General features: G+C 41.4%; 1 protein-coding gene and 1 long non-coding RNA gene across 9 annotated transcripts in view; one reads left to right on the plus strand and one right to left on the minus strand.

Moving 5' to 3' along the window:
• The window catches only part of FAT4 (FAT atypical cadherin 4), a 193,335-nt gene extending 173,485 nt beyond the window's left edge, over window positions 1-19,850 (minus strand). For 3 of the 4 annotated variants that reach the window (XR_015143947.1, XM_086345923.1, XM_086345922.1), the window contains exon 1: window positions 13,373-19,850. Coding sequence is in view for 3 of the 4 variants with exons in the window: in XM_086345923.1 (XP_086202049.1) it covers window positions 13,373-18,547 (5,175 nt within the window). In the remaining variant the exon portion in view is untranslated. The remainder of the gene's footprint in view (window positions 1-13,372) is intronic. The other variant, XM_086345924.1, reaches the window with a different exon arrangement.
• The window catches only part of LOC147355176 (uncharacterized), a 75,303-nt gene continuing 74,615 nt past the window's right edge, over window positions 19,654-20,341 (plus strand). For 3 of the 5 annotated variants that reach the window (XR_015143950.1, XR_015143952.1, XR_015143951.1), the window contains exon 1: window positions 19,654-20,188. This is a non-coding gene — a long non-coding RNA (uncharacterized LOC147355176). The remainder of the gene's footprint in view (window positions 20,189-20,341) is intronic. The other 2 variants (XR_015143949.1, XR_015143948.1) reach the window with 2 other exon arrangements.

Consider the following 20,341-nt stretch of genomic DNA (forward strand, 5'->3'; position numbering starts at 1 on the left):
CCTTTGCTTAATGTTAATACGTCTCAAAGCAACACCTCCTTATATCTTCTGCTATCCAACATCTAAAACTACCAATTTTTTTTCCTTAACAAAAACTTTATTCTCTAAATGTATATTTTCTTGGTTGCTGAGCAGCAAAAATTCTTCATTTTAGTATAAACACAGTGACACATAGGCAGAAAAGTGCCTAGAAGAAAATATAGTAATAGACACTTCTATCAGCTATGGCCATCTGTGCTCAGTTTGACCCAAAGTTTTGGCAAGCTTATGTGGTCCCTCCCATCACAAAGCATCTTGTCCTATAAAGAAAATTTTTACTCCCACATCCTACATTTTCCAGCAAGTCAGAGGTCAAGTGTGTTCTAAATCTGCCAGGCCCTGGACTTGAAATCCTAAGGATTCATTACTTACTTGTAATTAACTACAACCTCAATGGATAAATAACTTTGCCTGTTTTATTATGCAAGGTAATAAAATACTAAGCTGTAGATGCAACACAGACAGTTCTGCCTCATTTAGTCATACAAATAAATTAGTATTTTAATCTCTTCAGTGGAGAATTGAAGTTACATCTTAAAAAAAGAAACTGAGTCAACTTTTTTGTAGCAATTAAAGGGCTGGCATACAGCTATTAGTGAGGAAAAATACTACGATAAAGCAATATAATTAATTCAAGTAAACTTTAGTAATTCAATTGTTTCTAAGAAATGGTCACAACCTAAGACACAGGTTGCTAGATTTGGGCCAAGCCTTTTAAGCAATTGCCTTAAATGAACCTTTAAAGAATACAAATAAAGATCCCTCATGGATTGATTAAGCTAAAATCTTATTGAAACCCAAATGGTCCGTTCATCCCTGGGATGTGTTACAGAAATGCTAATCTGAAAGCCCCAGAAGGAATCTTCTTTATCTGATTATAAAATATTAATTCACTACATGAAATTAAGCCAAACAAGAGCACATTACCAATGGGGCTTCTCTTTTGATCCACCAATAGTTTGGTAGAATCGCACTTTTACCATTTGTCATAAGTACATTCTAAAAGACATCAAAATAAGAGATATTGAAGATGTGTCATTGTATTAGTAATAGTACCATTGAGAAAACCATCAGTTAAACATAGATCTATTTTGAGCATCTGTGAGATAAATTCTTCTTAGGTCCTTAAGGTTTAGAAAATCTGTATTTCTTTTGTTAACTGCCTTTTGTGTGTATGTGCTTGTTTAATTGAGGACACCATGGCTTACCTACCTGATATTATATCTCTGTTTAATCTGGCCTTTAGCAAACTAAATATAATTTAGTGGACTATCTAAGTCATACATGTTCTGTATGCTAATTTTATATAGTCCAGGATTATTTTTTTAGTTATACTTATTTTTGCTTCCAAGAGACTCATTTAACTATTCCATCATCCTTTTCTTTGTGTGTGTGTGTCTATATATATATAGACACACACACACATATATATATATATTTTGTAACCTGCTTCAAACCCACTGTAGCATGAAGTAGATGTGTCTATAAACATAAAGAGTAAATATTTTGACTAAAAGACAGTTACATACAACAGACCACTATGCCAAGCAGAAGGGAAGCATATCTACTATGGATATTTGCTTATTTTGAACAATTTCAGAAAGTAATAAAGCATTTTTCTTTTCAGGGAAATGTTTTAATTATGAATTAGAAAATTTACACCAAAAAAGTTACCAGAATTTATATGTATTACAGAGAACAAAGTATTTTTGAAGAAAAGATAGTTTTACCTTTATTTGATGGGACCTAGTCAGTTTGACTTCAATGAAGAGAACTACATTAAGTAATGGACCAAAAAAATTTCAAAATAGATTCTCAGGTAAACGCACATGATTCCGTGGTAGTCAATATTTGACAATTGAGAGATGAACATTTCTCATCTAAATAAAAGAGAAGGCTTTAAGATGAAACAGACACTGAATAATCTATTTTAATTTGATTGTTTCATGAGCAACTAAGCCTCTCAACAAAGTTTCTGGATTAGTAAATTAATTCCCTTAAGAGACTATAACTATTATTGAATTATGTCAACAATAATAAAATGATGAACGGAGCAATAGCGTCAACATAACTGCAGACTGAGCGGTGTGATTTAGCCAAGCATGTGGACCAAAGTCAGGAAAACCTGAATGTTAGTTTAGGTTTGTGACCACATACAAGTCATGATATTCTCTGTGTCTCTTCCTATAAATGAAGCAAAAAACACCTTATCTGTCTCCTCAATGACTTGTTAGGGAAATCAAGGGGAAAAAAGGAAAAATAGTACTCTAGGGGAGCCAGGGGGCTGCTGTCTATGGGGTCGCACAGAGTCGGACACGACTGAAGCAACTTAGCAGCAGCAGCAGCAGCAGCAAAGCACTTTAAAAATAGAAAGCTTTTTTTTTTTTTAAATGTTAATACTTCTGTGCATATCTGTACTTTGGAAAGAAAGAGCATGGAAACTAACAAATTTTAGTGAGCGCCTTTTTTTCCTCATTCATACAAGAAGCCTTGAAATAGGTAATCATATCCATTTTACAAATGAGGAAAATGAAATTCAGAGAGTAACCATGACAATGTTTGAATCAAGCTTCTTCCAAATCAAAAACCTGCTCTCTTTCACCTAAACTTCAGTCCGAATGAAATGCTAAATAATATTTTCTTTGCTGTATTTTATTAGTCAAGTTGACTGATATCATTGATTATCAATATCCAAAGTAGAATATTGCTATTCTGCTTCTTAGCAGAAAGAGCAACATGGTTCATAATAAATTAAGATTTGCTCTCTAAAGCAAAATTTGATAAGTTCTAAGGAAATGAGAAGCCATGGGAATACAGTGACATATATACATTGTTTTATATATATATATTCTAAAATGTTCTACTTGACCAAAAATGTCTGTAAAATAAGCATTAGTGATCTCACTGTACTTTAGGCAATACAGATTTCTGGAGATTGAGTTACAGGTTTTAACCACTCACATCACGCAGCCACGGTCATTTAATCCAGGAAAATCAGTCCTGGATAATTAGCTAGCTTCACTAATTTCAGAAGAAGCTTCACTAATTTCAGAAGAAGCTCCACAGCTTGGCTTGAGACATGAAAAATGACTCCTTTCCTTCAGCACGCTTCACTGACTGAGCTCCTGGCCCTTAGGCAGAATATTTGCAGCATGTTCAACAGTAATTCCTTAGTTTATCGAAGATTTACTGAGTGTCTGTCCTGAGCCAGACATATTGAAGGTGCTGGGAATACAGCAATAATAAAGAGCAGAAAACCTTTCCCCTGGTGGAACATATATTTTTGAAGGAAGACACACTAAACAAAATAAAGAAGTAGCATATGTATTCTGTTAGGTGATGATAGAGACTATGAAGAAACAAGAAGAAGGAAAGAGAAAAAGGAAGGTGGAGGGAAGGAAAACTCTGCAAGATGACTTTGAGAAAAGAGGTAAGAAAAGTGCTCAGCAAGCAGTTGAGGCTGAGAGTGCAGCCAGCACAAGGCATGAGATAGGAGCACCCGAGGCCTGGCCAGAGCCCACACTGAGATTGCTGAGGAAGCTCAGGGATGGAGATCCAGGGGAAGAGATGTCAGAAAATCACTGATGAGAGGGTCTCATGGGGCCTTAGGGCTCACTCTAAAGATCTGGCTTTACAACCAGTGAAGTGCAAAGCCTGGGGTTTTGGAGAAGTGAGTGAAATGCTCTCACCTATATTTTAAAGGATCACTTCTGCTAGACTAGATAAAAGAGATCAAAGACAGAAGCAGGGAGGTCAATTGATCTGTTCATTCATTCATTCAACAAAAATTTACTTTGTGCTTACTATGTTCCAAGTAATGTTCTGTGCTCTTGAGCTACATCAGTGAACATAGCATACCTCCATATACCTCCTCTTGTGGAAGAAGACAGATAAAACATAACCAAAATTATGGATCAGCAAATCATATCACACACATGCACTTATATATGCACTTATCTGTATAGTGTATGTATGCTATTTAAAGCAATGAGATTGGTTGGACTCCTCACCTCAGGAGAACAGAGTTGGTTAGAAAGAGAAGAATTTCAAGAACTGATTCCAGGGCATCCCAGCACTGAGCATCTTGGGAGATGAGAAAAAGCTAGTGAAGGAGGCTGATAATTCTATCGGGGAGGAAGATGAAACACCACAGTAGGGAAATGGAGATCAGGCAGAACGGGAGAGGGTAGGACTATAAGAATAAGTCAGAAAATAATAATTCTCACTTAGAATGGGAGATACTGGCAAATATTTGAAATGCAGGAGAAAACGATCCAACTAGCTATCTGGAGGAAAGGGCATTCTATGGAGAGCGAGGAGCCAGGAGCAACAGTTTTGAGGTAGGTGTGTGCCTAGCAAGTTCTGGGACCCAGCAAGAAGCCAGTATGAATAAAGCAAATACTCAAGGAAGAAGAAGAGTAGGAAAGAATGCTGGAGATCAGTAAGAAGATGTCTTCAACAATCCAAGGGAAGGATGATGGTGTCTTGGACCAAGGGAGTTAAAGTGTAAGTGATGAGAAAAGATCAGTTTCCAGACATATTTTTAAGAGAGAGCCAAGATTAACTGACAGATTACACACAGGTTGAGAAAAGTGAGAAGTCAAAGAATAACTCCAGATTTTGACCTGAGCAGTTAGAAGATTGGGGTTGCCATCAAAGGAGGAGAAGATGGTTAAGGGTTGAGTCAGTTTTTATTGGGGAAGATACAGGAGCTCAGAGTTGTAAATGTTAACTTCAAACATCTATTGAGAAACTATTCAAATATGTAAATGTTTTTATATGAATATGGAATTCAGGAGTGCTATACAAGTTAAAGACAAAATTTTGGAGTCATCTATGTATATGTTACCTAAAATCATGAGGTTGATTGAGATCTTCCAGGGGATAAGTATAGATTAAAAAGCACTAGTCTTTTGAGAACTGATTCCAGGGATATTCCAACATTTGAAATTTGAAGGCATGGAGAGAAGTTGTTGAAGAAGGCTGAAAAGGGACTGGTCCAAGAAATAGAATAAAACTCCCGAGTCTGATGACTTAGAAGTACATATACAATGGGCACTGGGAATTGCCCAGTGATGTAAAAATGTGGCTATTATTGAGACACTGGTAACAACAATTTCACTAGAGTTGCAGAAGTTAAGCCTGATGTGGGTGGATTTATGAGACAAAGAGAAGAAAGAAGACAGGTATAGGCAACTCTTTCAAAAATTTTGCTGAAAAGGGAAGAAAGTAAATGAGGCAGTAACTGGAAGAATGGAAATATATTTTCACTGAAAGCTGAAGAAAATAAAATGAAGAACTGACACTACAGGTCCATTTATTCAAGTGTAACCTAGATAAAGATTAAGAAGTACCTATATAATCCTACTGGGCTTCCCAGGTGGTACAGTGGTAAAGAATCAGCCTGTCAATGCAGGAGACATGGGTTTGATCCCTGGGGGAGGAAGGTACCCTGGAGAAGGAAATGGCAACCCACTCCAGTATCCTTGCCTGGGAAATGCCATGAACAGATGAGCCCAGTGGGCTACATTCCATGGGGTTGAAAAGAGTTGGAAATGAGTTAACGACTGAACAACAAAGTTATCCTGCTATTGGGTCTTTAAATTTCACTTTGCCCTTTATTTTTTCAGTCACTAGTATGAAGGATCATAAAAATGTGAAAACAACTTTTTTACACAGTAAAACCTGAATGCCTATGAGAGTACTGAAAGTATCAACCATCGTTATAACATTCTGTGCTGGGATTAAACATACATACTCAAGTCAGACTGCTGGGTTCAAATCTACTTCCACCATAAACAAGCTCCATAAACTTGACTTTCATTAGCCTCAGTATCCTCATTTGTTAAATGGTGAGATGTCACGGATTACAGTAAAGGCAAGACATTGCCCAGTGCTCACCAGTGTCTGACATAATGTAAGCACTTTATATATATTAGAATCTATATATGATAAAATGTTAGCAAAAAAATGTCAATAACCTGAAACAAACAATCCATAACAATGCCATTGGCTCCCAACTGCCTGCTGTCAGAGTTTATAAATGTTTCTCAACATTTTCTGAATACCTTAAAACTTGGTTTTAACTCCCAATTGTTTCCTAAATATTGATATATGTCTGGACTCTGTGTCCCTATAGTCAATTCCTGGGTACCACATATAAAAGAAAGAAAGTGAAAGTCACTCAGTTGTGTCCAGCTGTTTGTGACCCCATGGACTATACAGTCCATGGAATTCTCCAGGCCAGAATACTGGAGTGGGTAGCCTTTCCCTTCTCCAGGGGATCTTCCCAACCCAGGGATCGAACCCAGTTGTCCGACATTGCAGGCGGATTGTTTACCAGCTGAGCCACAAGGGAAGTCCACATATAAAGTATCTTCCAATTAGATTGTGTCATCTTCCTGACCTTATTGTCCTATTCTGTCTCAGGATTTTAATACCAGGGAAAATCCATCAACCTTTGTATGATGGTTGCATACAACTTTGTACAGTGGTTGCACACATGTTGCTGCTACTGCTGCTGCTAAGTCGCTTCAGTGGTGTCCGACTCTGTGCGACCTCATAGATGGCAGCCCACCAGGCTTCCCATCCCTGTGATTCTCCAGGCAAGAACACTGGAGTGGGTTGCACACATGTTAGTACATAGCATTATGTATATTTTAATATGTTACATGTACACATTTTATAAATAATATTTGCCTAATAGAATTTTTTTCATTTTCATATATCTGCATTATTCATACTCTCTCCTCCCTTATTGTAGTATTAAAATCAGCCATATGTGGTCAAAGACTACTTAAAGCCTGAAAGCAATAGAATATATTTACCATAGTCCCTATCTAGGACACTTTAACAAACCCTTTATTTTGACCATATGATTTGCCAGTTACTATTCCCCAATTTTCACTCCCAAGCTCCTAATTCTGAATACTACCTAATATCATGGTTATTAAAAAGAGTTGAACCTTAGATTTATTAATTCTTAGAAGAGAGGACACACTTCAGAGCCTGTGGAATTCTTTATAGTCACTAACTCAACAATTCCTCACAGCTAATGAGGTTCTTCGGCAGTTTTTCACTGTAATGATGACAAAGTGCAAGACACAGACAATGCAATGAAAAATTGATTCCACAAAATATGAAGTACATAAACATCTTTTCAAAACTATTCTTAGGGTAGTTGCTTCAAAGTATAGTGAAACAAACAAAAAAAAGATTAAAAATAATTTGGGTTTTAATAAAGGCAAAGAAAGAAATAAACAATAACTTTGTCAGAAGATAAATTATATCTATGGAAGTCTGTAACCAAAAAAGAGAGAGGAAATTGAGTATCCTGAAGCCATATATGAAATTATGCAGCATGAGCTTAATCATTCATCAGTATTCCTTATCTGTGTACATGACTTGAAAATTTATAGAGCCCTTTAAGTCACAGTGTTTTGTTTAACAAATTCAAAAACATACCAACAGGGAAAAAACAAAATCAGAAAATAATCATAGATTATTAAAAAATAAACACCATAGAAGTCAAAAGCTGAGAAAGTAAGAAAATGTTTTCCTCCTTTTCATATAATCTTCACAAGTCATCCACACAATTTCATCATTATTTCTTAGGAGAGTAAGATTTATCATCTGAAAACCCAAAAGTGGATTCTCTACCTTCATAATGTATAGTGACTGCTTCCAATCTGCAGAATACTGTGGGTGAGAAAAGTCACCGAATATGCCCTCCCTTTGTATCCAAGGCCCCTCTCATGTTCTCACCCTCTTCCCTGTTCCAGAAACACCTCCACATGTCCTCAAACTGGTGTCCTGGTTCCTATCTAAGTGACCCATAGGAATGAACAGCATCTGCTGAAGGTCTTGATTGAGGCAGCAGAAGTCGTACTTCTCTTGGTTCAGACAATACATAATACCACTTTTCAAAGACTTTCTAACACCAAAAAAAGGGTGTAAAAACAAGGTTACCAAAAGCTTACATATACAGTTGTATCCATCAGACTAAAGGCCCTCTCTTAACTAAGGCCACAGACTGCCCTGGCTTTATAGGAGAGTAACTATGAACTCAGATAATGGACTACAAGTCTGAATGTGGTTTTCTTTCTATCTATCTGAATTTAAACAAATCACTTAACTTTTCTGAGACTGCTTCCACAACTACAAAGAGGGAGTGATACGACATGTTGTGAGGCTCCAATGATAAAATTGCTGAAGAAACACTTAATACTCAGCTCAATCACTGAACACAGTAATACTCAATACATTTTATAATAATTATTACCATTATTATTAAATATTCAATTATTTGCTTATATTTTGCCTATGAGGAACGATACACAAGATATACAGGCATTTAATGTAAGGCTCACTCACCTTTATTCTGAACAGTCTGGAAGAAAAGTATTTCTAAGCTTGATATTCAGTGTTAATTACAAATGTTCCCACCATTTCTCTTGGAAATCTTGATGGTTTCATTGTGAAAATAAATTGGTTTATTATCAGTTGCTAAAATTCATTTCTAATCTTTAAAAAACCATAATTTGTTCACTTAATATTCTAAGCACACTTTTAATAGACTATTTCTAGTTGTCTTACTATTTTTACTGAATTGCAAAAATGTCAGTACTTAGACCAATGGTTCTCTCACTACAGAATATGGTGCCCTAGGCATACCAGAGACCATTAAAGACACCTGGGAAATCAAAACTGTATTCATAATAATACAAAGCAGTGTTTGCCGTTTCACTGTGTTGACATTTACGCTAGAGGTGCAAAACTGATAGCTGGTAAAACTGCTGCTACCTTAGCACAAAGCCAAGCAGTAGCTCCAAAGTATTCCAGGTGTAATTATATTATTCACTTACTAGTCACAGTGAAAATAAAATGCCAGTTTCACTTAAAAACTGAAGACTTTTCCTTGAAGAAACAGTAAATTATTAATTTTATTAAATCTCAACCCTTAAATCCCAATGTCTTTTCAATATTTGAAAAGACACAAACAGTGAAGCATGAACAAAGAGCCATTAATCTGTTCCTATGTACAGTGGTCTCAAAGAAAAGCATGTGTGTGATGGATTGAGTTGTAAGCTGAACTAGTGCTTTATTTTTGGAATACAATTTTTCCTTGAAAAAAACAACTCATAGAGAAACCATGCTTTTTTAAAAAAAATGGCAGACATTTTTTGTTTGCTTGATAATGAACAAAGGGAGCCTGATACTTCAGGAAACAACTAACAATATATGTTATTAATGATAAAATTTGAGCTTTCAAGTGAAAATTCAAATTTGGAAAACTCTGAACCATTACCATGAGGTTGTGAGTCAATATATGTAAAGGCTCTTTTGATAAGATCCTTATCAGTTATACCAATATTTTCCAAATGACCAGTACCTGATGTTTCTAAGTCATACATAGGTAAAATTTCCGTTCATAAAGCAAGGTAGATCAATATCTTCATGCAACAAAGCATGAAAAATTCAAGGGTAGGGTTTCAGATTCCTTATTGCAAGTAAATTTTAAGAAATAGCCACTTGTGAAATTCTGGTATAGTATCAAAAGAAACTGTTATCTGAAAAGGATATCAAAATATCTCTCTCTTATCCAGCTTTGTCTGAGGGAAGATAGATTATTTTCATATATTTTAACCAGAACAACATATTACAATAGACAAAATGAGATTTGAGAATCCAGCTGTCTTCTCTTAATCCGAATATTAAAGGGATTTGTGAAAACATAAAATAATGTGTCTTTTTTGTTAGTTCTTAGGGTTGACAAAATTAAGTTATTTTAATAATAAATATATATTATATGGTTACTGTAATTTTTCAAGAAATTAATAAATATTTTAAAATTTTCTCAATTTTAATGTTCATAACATGAACTATCAATAGATAAGACACACCCAAGCCAAAGCTCTTTGGGGTCCTGAGGCCAACCAATTTGAGAACTGCAACCTGGAAGTATATATAGGATTTCCTTCGATTTAAACGCTAAGCTCCATGTGAGACCACCCACCTCAATTCTTCTTTCCTCTTTGAGCTTTCTGACAATTCTCAGTTCATTTGTAGAACAGAGATAACTGGTATGTCTTTATGTCCCTAGTTCAATTAATGATAAGATCAAACTTACTAATAGCCCCCTCCATTCCCCCTGCTTCTCTCTGTTGATTATTCCTGAGACACAAGAACACATGTACCAGCCTTAGCTCTTCTACCATCTCATAAAGCAAACATGTAGTGAGCACCTTCTATACATCAGGTAATATACCAGACTCTAGGTGATAATATTATTTTCAAGGAAATATTATACTGGGCTTCCCTGGTGGCTCAGATGGTAAAGCATCTGCCTGCAATGCGGGAGACCCGGGTTTGATTCCTGGGTCGGGAAGATCCCCTAGAGAAGGAAATGGCAATCCACTCCAGCACTCTTGCCTGGAAAACCCCATGGATGGAGGAGCCTGATAGGCTACAGTCCATGGGGTCGCAAAGAGTTTATACCAGACTCTAGGAGATATTATTATTATCAAGGAAATATTATACTAGGAGATCATAAAGACCAATGAGACAAAGCCTCTGACCTTCAAAAGTCCAACCCAGTTCCTAAATTGCATGTTCCCATAAAACACATGTTAAAAAAGAAATGCCTGTGGATGTGCTACATCTCTATTTTTTGTTGTTGAAGGTAGAAAACAGGTACAAAATGTATATGAGCTATTCTAACATAATCAAGACTCTTCTGAGAATACAAAGACGAAATGAAAGGATAATAAACCTTGTGTCTGCAACACAAAGCCATCCTTTAAAGACACTCTTATATATACCAAAGTTTTAGCCATGATAGGTAGGGGAGGTGAAGGTGTACAACTGGACAGTCTCCGAAAGGAGCAGTACTGGAGCCAAATCCCCAGGACCCCTCCCACTCCACACAAGTGTCAGAGCTTAAAAAAGAATGCAGATTAAATCATTTCTCTTTTACCACTGACCCTCCGTCCATGGAATGTGATCAGCCATGACTCTAGCCAGAAACCTGAGTAAGCAACCCAGACTCCTATCAATGTACAGGAATAAATTGTTAAAAATGCATTGGAGCAGAGTTTGCACTTGGAAACGAACAATTGAAAAATCACCTCTGACAACCCTACGTAATTTATAGCTTCTTTTTGCAGAATCATGGTAAATTAATTGTTTGAGCAGAAGGAAAAAAGAACTTTATTGTATACAATTGAAAGATACAACCAATAATAATATGAAATTCTAGCTCCCAACTACTGCTTTCAATATTCTTGGAGAAACACATTTGCTTTTCATTTTAGGAGTGGTTGGAACTTGGGAACTGAAACTTGGTTTACAATTTCAGCACTTTAGTTCACAGGAGATACCCTGACAAACAATTTTTTCTCATAAAAAAAGTCATCATGGTGAATTCTCTCCAGATCTTTAAACAGGTTATAGCAAATATGAATAAGTTTTCATATTGGTGTTATTTGAGGTTAAAATATAACAGACATATTACCTCCTATTATTAACAAAATGATTTATAATTATTACTTTTACTCCTCATGTCTAATGAAGAGACAGCACTATTTAATAAGTTTAAGCCAAGTCAATTTTTGCATATCTAATGGGTAAATAGTAAGACTAAATAAATCTTCTAATGATAACAATGGACATTTATTCTTATTGCCAAGCACAGGTAAACACTTTAACCAAACAACAACCAATAACATAATCTGTGTAATAGTTTAAAATTTTTTTCTAAAGCCTAGAATGACTTAATTGCCTGTCTTTAATAAGTATTTCCATTTTTAAACTAATTAAATCTCTTCATCTAAGAAATAATTCCAGAGAAGGAAAATAGAGCCAGGAAGTGGGTTTAGCAGAGGAATAACCCCAAATCAAAATAAAATTACATGTAAATCATAGCCTGAGTTAAACCAAATAACTCAGTATGTAAGACCTATCTCAGATCATTGAAAACCTAATTAGGTAAAAGAGGACATATGGGTAGAAGTTTCTTCAGGGCTGTGTGTACAAGATAAAAGTGAATTTCACTTAGAATGATATCTCTAAGAATTATGTCTCTATGGAAATTATATCTCTAATTATATATCCAATATCCTCTAGGCCATGAATATACTGCTTCATCAATAGAAGAGCCACAACTAGCTATTTTGAAAAAAAAATCACATGGGATTCAAAAAGATAATAATAATAAATGAACATTTTAAATGAAGAAAACCCTCACCGCTATAAAAAAGAAAAGAAAGCAAGAAAACAAACACATGAGCCTCAAATTCACTAGCATGTTGTGTCTGGGTTCCTGCCAACTATCACAAACCACATTTGATATTTTGTGTTTTTGGCTGAGTGACACCAGAATATCTTTGAAGGGATATACTGAAGGGGAGAGAGAACTTAGGAACCAGCAAATGAGCCATCCAGGGTATAACTGTATCATTTCTAGTTGATGGTCAAAACAACATTGGAAGCAGTTCAATTAAAAAAGCAAATCAATGATACACTGAGGTAGTAATAGTCAAAAATATACCCCGGGAAAGGCCAAGCTTTAAATTTTTTGGCTTATGCTATGAAACATTAGTGTCTAACCTATCAGCAGACAGAACAACTTGTACTTATACCATGGCATTGAACAATATGGTATTGTCTCAAGAAACAGCTTCTAATCTCTGATCATTCACAGCACATTACATGCTTTAGTTCAAGAGAGAAGTGAAAGGATTATGTTGAGTCAGAAGACAGTGCCTTAAATGTGAAGGCAGATGAAATCAGGAATCTCCCCAAACTTGGCTCAGCACATTAAAATTAGTCACTGTCTATAAAGAAACTGCCAAGACTGCTGAGGAGGTGAAAGTTAATACTGTCCTGATGTAAACCGTCAATCCATTGCCACTCCCCCTAGAAAGCCATGCTACATTGCTGATTTCTACCAAAGTTCTTCATTGTGGAACAGAGATTTCTCAAGTCTGAAATTCCTCATCCTCTGGTAGACCTCCTTAACTGTGAGGTGTAATTTAACTTGAATAAATGGATTTTTTCCTGAACTTCTGAAATCGCTAAAGAATTCTCCTTAGCTTTACACATAAGATAGTATGAGACAAAATACATACTTTGGTTCGGATCAGGTTGAAAGCTAACCTGTCAGTATTTCTTGTTAGTCTGTAAGATAGAACATTTTTATATGGTCCTGTCAGTAAAATGAACAATTCAACAATAAAGGTAAATCATTATAGAAAGCAAATAGAAAGAGAATGATCTTTCCACAAAAAAAAAAAAAAATCAACAAATGATTCATAAGCAATGACAAAATCATTACCTCTGCTCTCTGTGTTCTGGGAAAGGCAGTTGACTTTTCTATGGCATAGACATCCACCAGGTAAAGACATGCTCCTTGCTCCCGGTCCAGGATGGCTGCAGTCTGAATGATGCCACTCCGTCGTCCAATAGTAAAGAGCCGTCCAACAGTTTTTTCCTCGCAACGGACTGAGACAATATAATACTCCACTGGGGCTTCGGATCCTCTAGGGCTAGCTGCTTCTATTGATATCACATTGGTGCCAATGGGTTCTCCTTCCTTCAAAATGGTTATATATTTGGGTTGTGTAAAAACAGGTCCATCAAGGCCCTGCAGAATGACGGTCAATTCAGTGGTTGATTTCCTCCTTTCAGGGCCAAGGTCTGTTGCTGAAACTATGAGATTATAGATCAGCTGAGAAGGCACCAGCGCTGAAGCCACTCTCAGGTCCCCACTATAGCGATCCACAATGAAGGTGTCTGTGTCACCATTGACGATCTCATACTCCACCTCTCCATTCGCCCCTTCATCTGGGTCAGCAGCCATGATTGTGGTCAGAACAGAACCAATCACAGCCGAAGGGTCTGCCGCCAGGGCATTTTGTGATATAAACATTGGAACATTGTCATTGAGGTCTGTAACCAAAATAGTCACGTTTTTCAAAGCATATCGTCTAGTTTCTATAGGCACAGCTTGATCATTGGCTTTAACGGTTAACTCAAAGAGATTAGCAAATTCCCGATCTATCTCAGCATTAGTATAAATAGTGCCTTTGACTTCATCTATGCCAAAGTGGTTGCCCCGTGGCATCTGCTGGATGATTGTATAGGAGAGTTGCCCATTAATGTCTGCATCGGGGTCATGTGCAGTCACAGAAATGACAGATGTTCCAATGGGGATGTTCTCAACAATAGACTTGAAAATATCCCCCGGAGGGAAGGTAGGAGGATTGTCATTGAAGTCTCTCACGTGTATAACCACCGACATTGTAGATGAACGTGGAGGCCTTCCTTGGTCTTTTGCTGTTATATTTAATTTGTACAAAGACTGTGTTTCAAAGTCCAATTTTTTGGCAAGAAAAATACTCCCAGTGTTTGGGCTAATGCTGAAAGTTCCATGGTTGTTAGTCCCAGTGATACTATAATGTAAGTCAGCATTGTCACCTGAATCTGAATCAGTTGCAGTAACAGAGGACACGAGTTCACCGATTCTCATGTTTTCCAAAACATCAACGAATAGTGTTGATTTAGGGAAAGAAGGGGTATTGTCATTTTCATCTAAAATATCAATATTTAAGGTACAGGTCGAATTGAGGGAGACTGCTCCTGAATCCACTGCTTGAATTACAAGGGAATAGGCAGGTGTGGCTTCATAGTCTAACCTGCCAATCAGTGTCACCTGACCAGAGGTGCTGTCTATAGCAAACTGTCTTTCTTCATTTCCTTTTATTACAGAATAGTGAATAAGTCCGTTACTACCTTCATCAACATCTGAGGCAGATACTCTTAAAACCTGTGTCAGGTTGGCTGCTGACTCTGATATTGTAGCTTGGTAAAAGTCTTTTAAAAATTTGGGAGCATTATCATTTATATCCTTCATGTAAACATGTACCGTGGCCTGATCCTTAAGAGGCTGAGGGAGCCCCTGATCTGTTGCGATGACTGTAAAGCTAAACACCGCAGTCCCCCTCCTCCTCATAAGAGACTCCCTGTCAAACTGATGGGTATTTGTAATTTCCCCACTAATTGCATGCAACTCAAAATCTGGCTGCACCATTTCAAAAGAATACCTTACTTCTCCATTTGGCCCAAAGTCTTTATCTATAGCACTTACTTTGCCCACAAACGACCCAGGTCTCTGTTCTTCTTCAAAGTAAAATGTGTAATTGGTACTGTTAAAAAGAGGTCTGTTATCATTTACATCTTCTAAAATTACAGTAACATTCACAGTAGCACTAAGGGGTTCCACCGCTCTGTCAGAAGCAACAACTAGTAAAACATATCTGTCTTGAAGTTCACGGTCCAGTTCACTTTTTATATACAATTGACCATCTGGGAAAATGCCGAAAGCATCCCCGGTATTGCCTTCAGCAATGCTGTACGCAATTTCACCATTTGCTCCCGAATCCTTATCAAAAGCTTGCACTTTAAAGAATCGAGAATTCACAGGTTCTGACTCAGAAAGGGTGACCTCATAAGAAAGCTGGTCAAACACTGGTGGGTTGTCATTTACATCATGGACATAAACTGTTAAGATGAAACTAGAGGAGAGCTGGGGAACACCCATATCAGATGCTAAGATCTCTATCTGGTAGGAACCAGCATGAACATCCAGGGGTCCAAGCAGACTAACATTACCATTCCTTTCATTGATAGTAAAGAGATTCTTGGGGTTTTGCTTCAGGCTATAGAGTACCATGCCATTGACACCTTCATCGGGGTCCACAGCTTTGGCTTGGAAAATGCTGTGACCCGCCTGCCAATTTTCCACCACATTCACACTCTCTACTGCCTGAAGGAAATGGGGAGAGTTGTCATTCAAATCCTTAACTGTTATGTTAACCATAGAGTCTCCAGTCACTGTGCCCCCACTGGCTACTACTTTCAGCTGATAAAAGGATTGCTCTTCTCTGTCAATCACACTTGCTGTGGTAAGCTGCCCAGTAACCTGGTTGATAGCAAACATACCTTTCTGATCCCCGGTAGTAATGAGATAACTGATGTTGGAATTGAGATCCATGGTGGATGCGGACACACTACCCACATGATATCCCAGGGCCACATTCTCAAAGACCACGAAGCTGTAGGCAGCCTGGCTGAATACAGGCGGGTTGTCTTGAGTGTCCAACACAGTGATGGTTACTATCGCCTGGTTGGGAGACTGCAAATTGCCACCATCAGTAGCCACTATTTGCAACTGGTAAGCAGTTTTTTCTTCTCTGTCTAGGGCCATTCTTGTAGAAATAACCCCACTCTGAGCATTGACCTGAAACCGAGACCTGTCCCCAGCTGATATACTATATTTGATGGTTCCATTGAGACCCAAGTCTGGGTCAGTGGCAGACACCGTGGTGATGTAGCTACCTCCAGGCTCATTCTCCTGAATATGAGCAAAATATTGGACTGGGTAAAACACAGGGCTGTTGTCGTTAATATCCAGGAGGCTCACATTTATGCGAACCATTGATGACTGGGGAGGTGACCCCAGATCTGTGGCCAGAACCAACAGGGAGTAGAAAGCTTGTTCCTCCCTGTCCAAGGAAGAGATAGTACTCAACCTCCCAGACACAGGATCCAGGCGAAAGGACCTCTGGTCGGTCTCAGCTTCCTGTAGGGAGAATCGCACTGTCCCATTGTCACCCAGGTCCCCATCGGTTGCCCCAAGCACCAGTAGTTCAGTCCCGGTAGGCGCATTCTCAACGACAGACACATTATATCCTTCTGGCTGGCTAAACACTGGCTTCTCATCATTCACATCCAAGAGAGTCACAACAAGCTGGGCATAGGAAACCTTGGGGTGAACCCCCTGGTCCCGAGCACTGATATTCAGTACAATCTGGGAAGCAAGTTCACGGTCCAAGCCCCCAGCAAGCCCCGTGGTCACTAGACCACTGTGTTCACTGATGTGGAACCAACCCAGTCCATTACCAGAGACGATGCTGTAACGCAGGTTAGCATTGAGACCAGAATCGCCGTCAGTGGCGGACACTCCACTCACATAGCTTCCCGGGGGCGCCTCCTCGCTCAGGTTCACTCTGTACACTTGCTGTGCAAACACAGGAGGGTGGTCATTGATGTCATTGACGAAAATCACCAAACTCGCCACGGAAGAGCGCGCCTGAACCGCTGCGCCAGGGGGCGCCCCGTAGTTATCTGAGACAGAAACTGTCAGGTTGTAAGAAGGGATGCGCTCCCGGTCTAGGGCGCTGGCAACTTTGATGAGACTCAGGTTCGGCACTTTGCTGCTCTGCACCTCAAAGTGGCGCTGCTCGTTGCCCCCAAGGATCTGCACGGAGATGTTCCCGTTGGCCGCTGGGGAGTCTGCGTCCGTCACGGTGAGCAGAGCCACCACCGTGCCCACTTGAGCATTCTCATCTACCGAGGCGTAGCGCGAGGTGGCAGGGAAGTAGCGGAATTTTACCACGGGGTCATTGTCGTTGACGTCCAGCAGCTGAATCAGCGCCTCGGCACGCCCCGTGAGGGAAGGAACGCCTCGGTCCATAGCCTGCACCGTAAGCGAGTACTGGCGCCGGGCCTCGAAGTCCAAGGGCTCCCGCACCGTGATGAGCCCCGTTTCGGGGTCCATTTGGAAGGGGGTCCCCTCGTCCTGAAGCCGATAGCGGATATCCGCGTTGGTGCCCTCGTCCGCGTCCGCCGCCGCCACCTGGAGGACGCTGGAGCCCACCGCGGCGTCCTCAGGCACCCCCGCCTGGTAGTGGGAACTGCCAAAAACCGGGGGGTTGTCATTAATGTCCTGCACAGTCACGTTTACCTGAAGGTAGCCCCGCCGCTTGGGCTCGCCCTTGTCCTCCACTTCCACCAACAGCTGGTACTGCGGTGTGACCTCGCGGTCCAGCCCGCCCTTGGACACCAGGTGCAGGAACGCGCCCTCGCCGCTCGGGTTCAGGGTGATATCCAGGCGGAAGCGACCCGCCTCGTTGCCCTGGATGATGCGATAGGACCGGTGGTCAACGCCATTGGAGCCGATGTCCGAGTCGGTGGCGGTATCCAAGATGACTTGCCGCCCGCTGCTACTGTCCTCCTTGAAACTGACCACAATCGAGGGTTCTGGGAAGACCGGGGCGTTGTCATTGAGGTCCCGAACCAACACCCGCACTTCGGTGGGGTAGGTGGGTGAGCTGGAAAGAACCACCAGGTTGATCACGTCGCTGGGCAGGCTCTCGCGGTCGATGGTCGCAGTGGTGTACAGGGCCCCGGTGCTACTGTTTATAGCAAACAGGGCGTGGCTTTCGCTGAGCCTGTAGGTGAAGCCTGGGCGCGTCTGGATGGTACCCACCAGTGTGCCGGGAGGTTGCTCCTCCAGCACCTGAAATACCTGGCGCTGCTCCGCCCCGCTGACCCGGGCGGGCCCCGGGAGCAGTGACAGCAGCCAAAAGACACGAAGGAGCTGAAGTAATGTTAAAGTGGGCAGCGGGAGCCACGGGCGGCCAGGAGCCCTGTCTGCTGCCAAGTCCATGGTCTTGGCTCCCTGGAACGAAGTGATAAAGAGAAGGAAGAGGTGAGGCCAAAAAAAAAAAAGTGATAATGACAGGGATCAAGTAGCACCAGCAGACATGCAGCCGATGGCTCTGAGAGCTCTGCTATTTCAAAGAACTTCCAGTCCAGAAGAAGCAATTCGCACGAGCAAAAGCCTCCAGGTAGCCATTTGGACGCTTAGTGAGGGAAGAGATGCCTTGAGGAAAAGCGGCAGGGCATTCCTCGGGCACTTACTCCTGCTTGTGGACGAGTTCCCAGAGCAGTTTCTCCAGTCTCCTATATTTCCCCCTTCACTTTATTTTCGAATCCGGAGAGTCTGAGCGTTTTCGCCGGGGGTGGATAGGAGTTGGAAGAAGTTGCCTGTATTTAAGGTATAGGAAGAATTACCTCAAACTATTATCTTCAGAAACTTTAAAACTTACCCAAGGCGAAGAAACTGAGGAAGGAAGGACAAACTTCCGCAGCGGTGTGGAGAGAACAACTGCGCACTGGGGAGGGGACGATGGGGAACCGAGGATTATCGAATTCCTTTTCCAAAAGCTGGAGACAAGGAGTTTCCTCGAGTTCCCCTCTCCTCAAGAACAAGGCTGCAAAGCCCTTCAGCAGGGCTGCAGAAGTGGCGCGGAGGCCCAGGCGGCGGCGTCTAAGCTCGGGCAGCCAGCAAACTGCATTCCAAACGCTCGCGGGGCGCTCTGGAGCGCTCAGCTCCGTCCCTTCTCCTCCAGGAGGAGCTGCCGCCGCCCCTGCTGCCGTTTCCAGCCCTTAGGCGGGCACAGGCAAAATCCAGCGCTCCTCAGCATTTTTTTTTTTTTTTTTTTTACCTCTGCCGGGACGCCTGCCGACCCATTATTTGTACATCCAAATCAAGCGCAGGTCCCCCTTTCTTCTCGGCCTCGCCGGCGTCGGGCAGGAGCAGCGCGCTGTCCCCGCGTCCCCTCCCCTCACCATGCCAGGGGACTCCTCCGGCAGTCCCAGTCAGAAGCCCACTCTAGTGCGCCTCGCCCCTGACCTCTTGCCCTTTGGTTTTATTGTCCCGTGTCAGTTTCACTTTGTAATCCACAAGGCTTTTTGTTTGGGGCGGGGTAGGGTGGTGGCGATCGGTCCCCCTTTTCTTCTGCACTGTTGACGGTGGAGGCGGGGAAGTCGGCGCTGGACTGTGGCGGCGCCTCCAGCAGCTCCGGACGGCGGCTGTCAGCGCTCTCCCTCTCGCCTGCCCGGGCTGAAGGTTGCAGCACCGCTGTGGAGCTGGAGCTCCGCGAGCCCCTCTCAACCTCCGGCTGGTCCCTCTCACTCTCCCCGCCCCTTCCCCGCCGCACACGCGCGCGCGCGCACACACACACACACACACCGCGCCGCCGAAACACAAACAGAGGGGGAGGGAAGACCGCGAGCTGAGCAGGACTCAGAAACTTTGCTCGCCACTCATTGATCCCCGCACTTTAGTTCAGCCGGACTCCCCCTGGCTCCCGGTGCTGTCACCTACCGCCCCTCCCTCGCCCCAGCCCCATTGGACCCGAGCTGAAGCGGCCCCGCCTGGCACTCCTACAGCCAGCGCGCTCCGACTTTTTCGGCCTCCGACTGGCTTCTCCGGATGCTAATCACTCCAGCCTCCCGGAGGACGGTAGGCGGTCGGGTGTGGGAGACCGGCGAGTAGGAGGCGCTAAGAAAGGGAGGGTGAGGGCTAGGGGGGTGATTCCCTCCCCTCTTTTTCTTTCTTTCTTTCTTTCTTTTTTTTCTTTTTGGTCAAATCTTGGCCGGCATCTGAGCAATAACA

Source organism: Bos grunniens, chromosome 17 (genome assembly GCF_055505025.1).
Source record: "Bos grunniens cultivar Pamir isolate PY7600 chromosome 17, Bosgru_T2T1.0, whole genome shotgun sequence".
Classification (NCBI taxonomy): domain Eukaryota; kingdom Metazoa; phylum Chordata; class Mammalia; order Artiodactyla; family Bovidae; genus Bos; species Bos grunniens.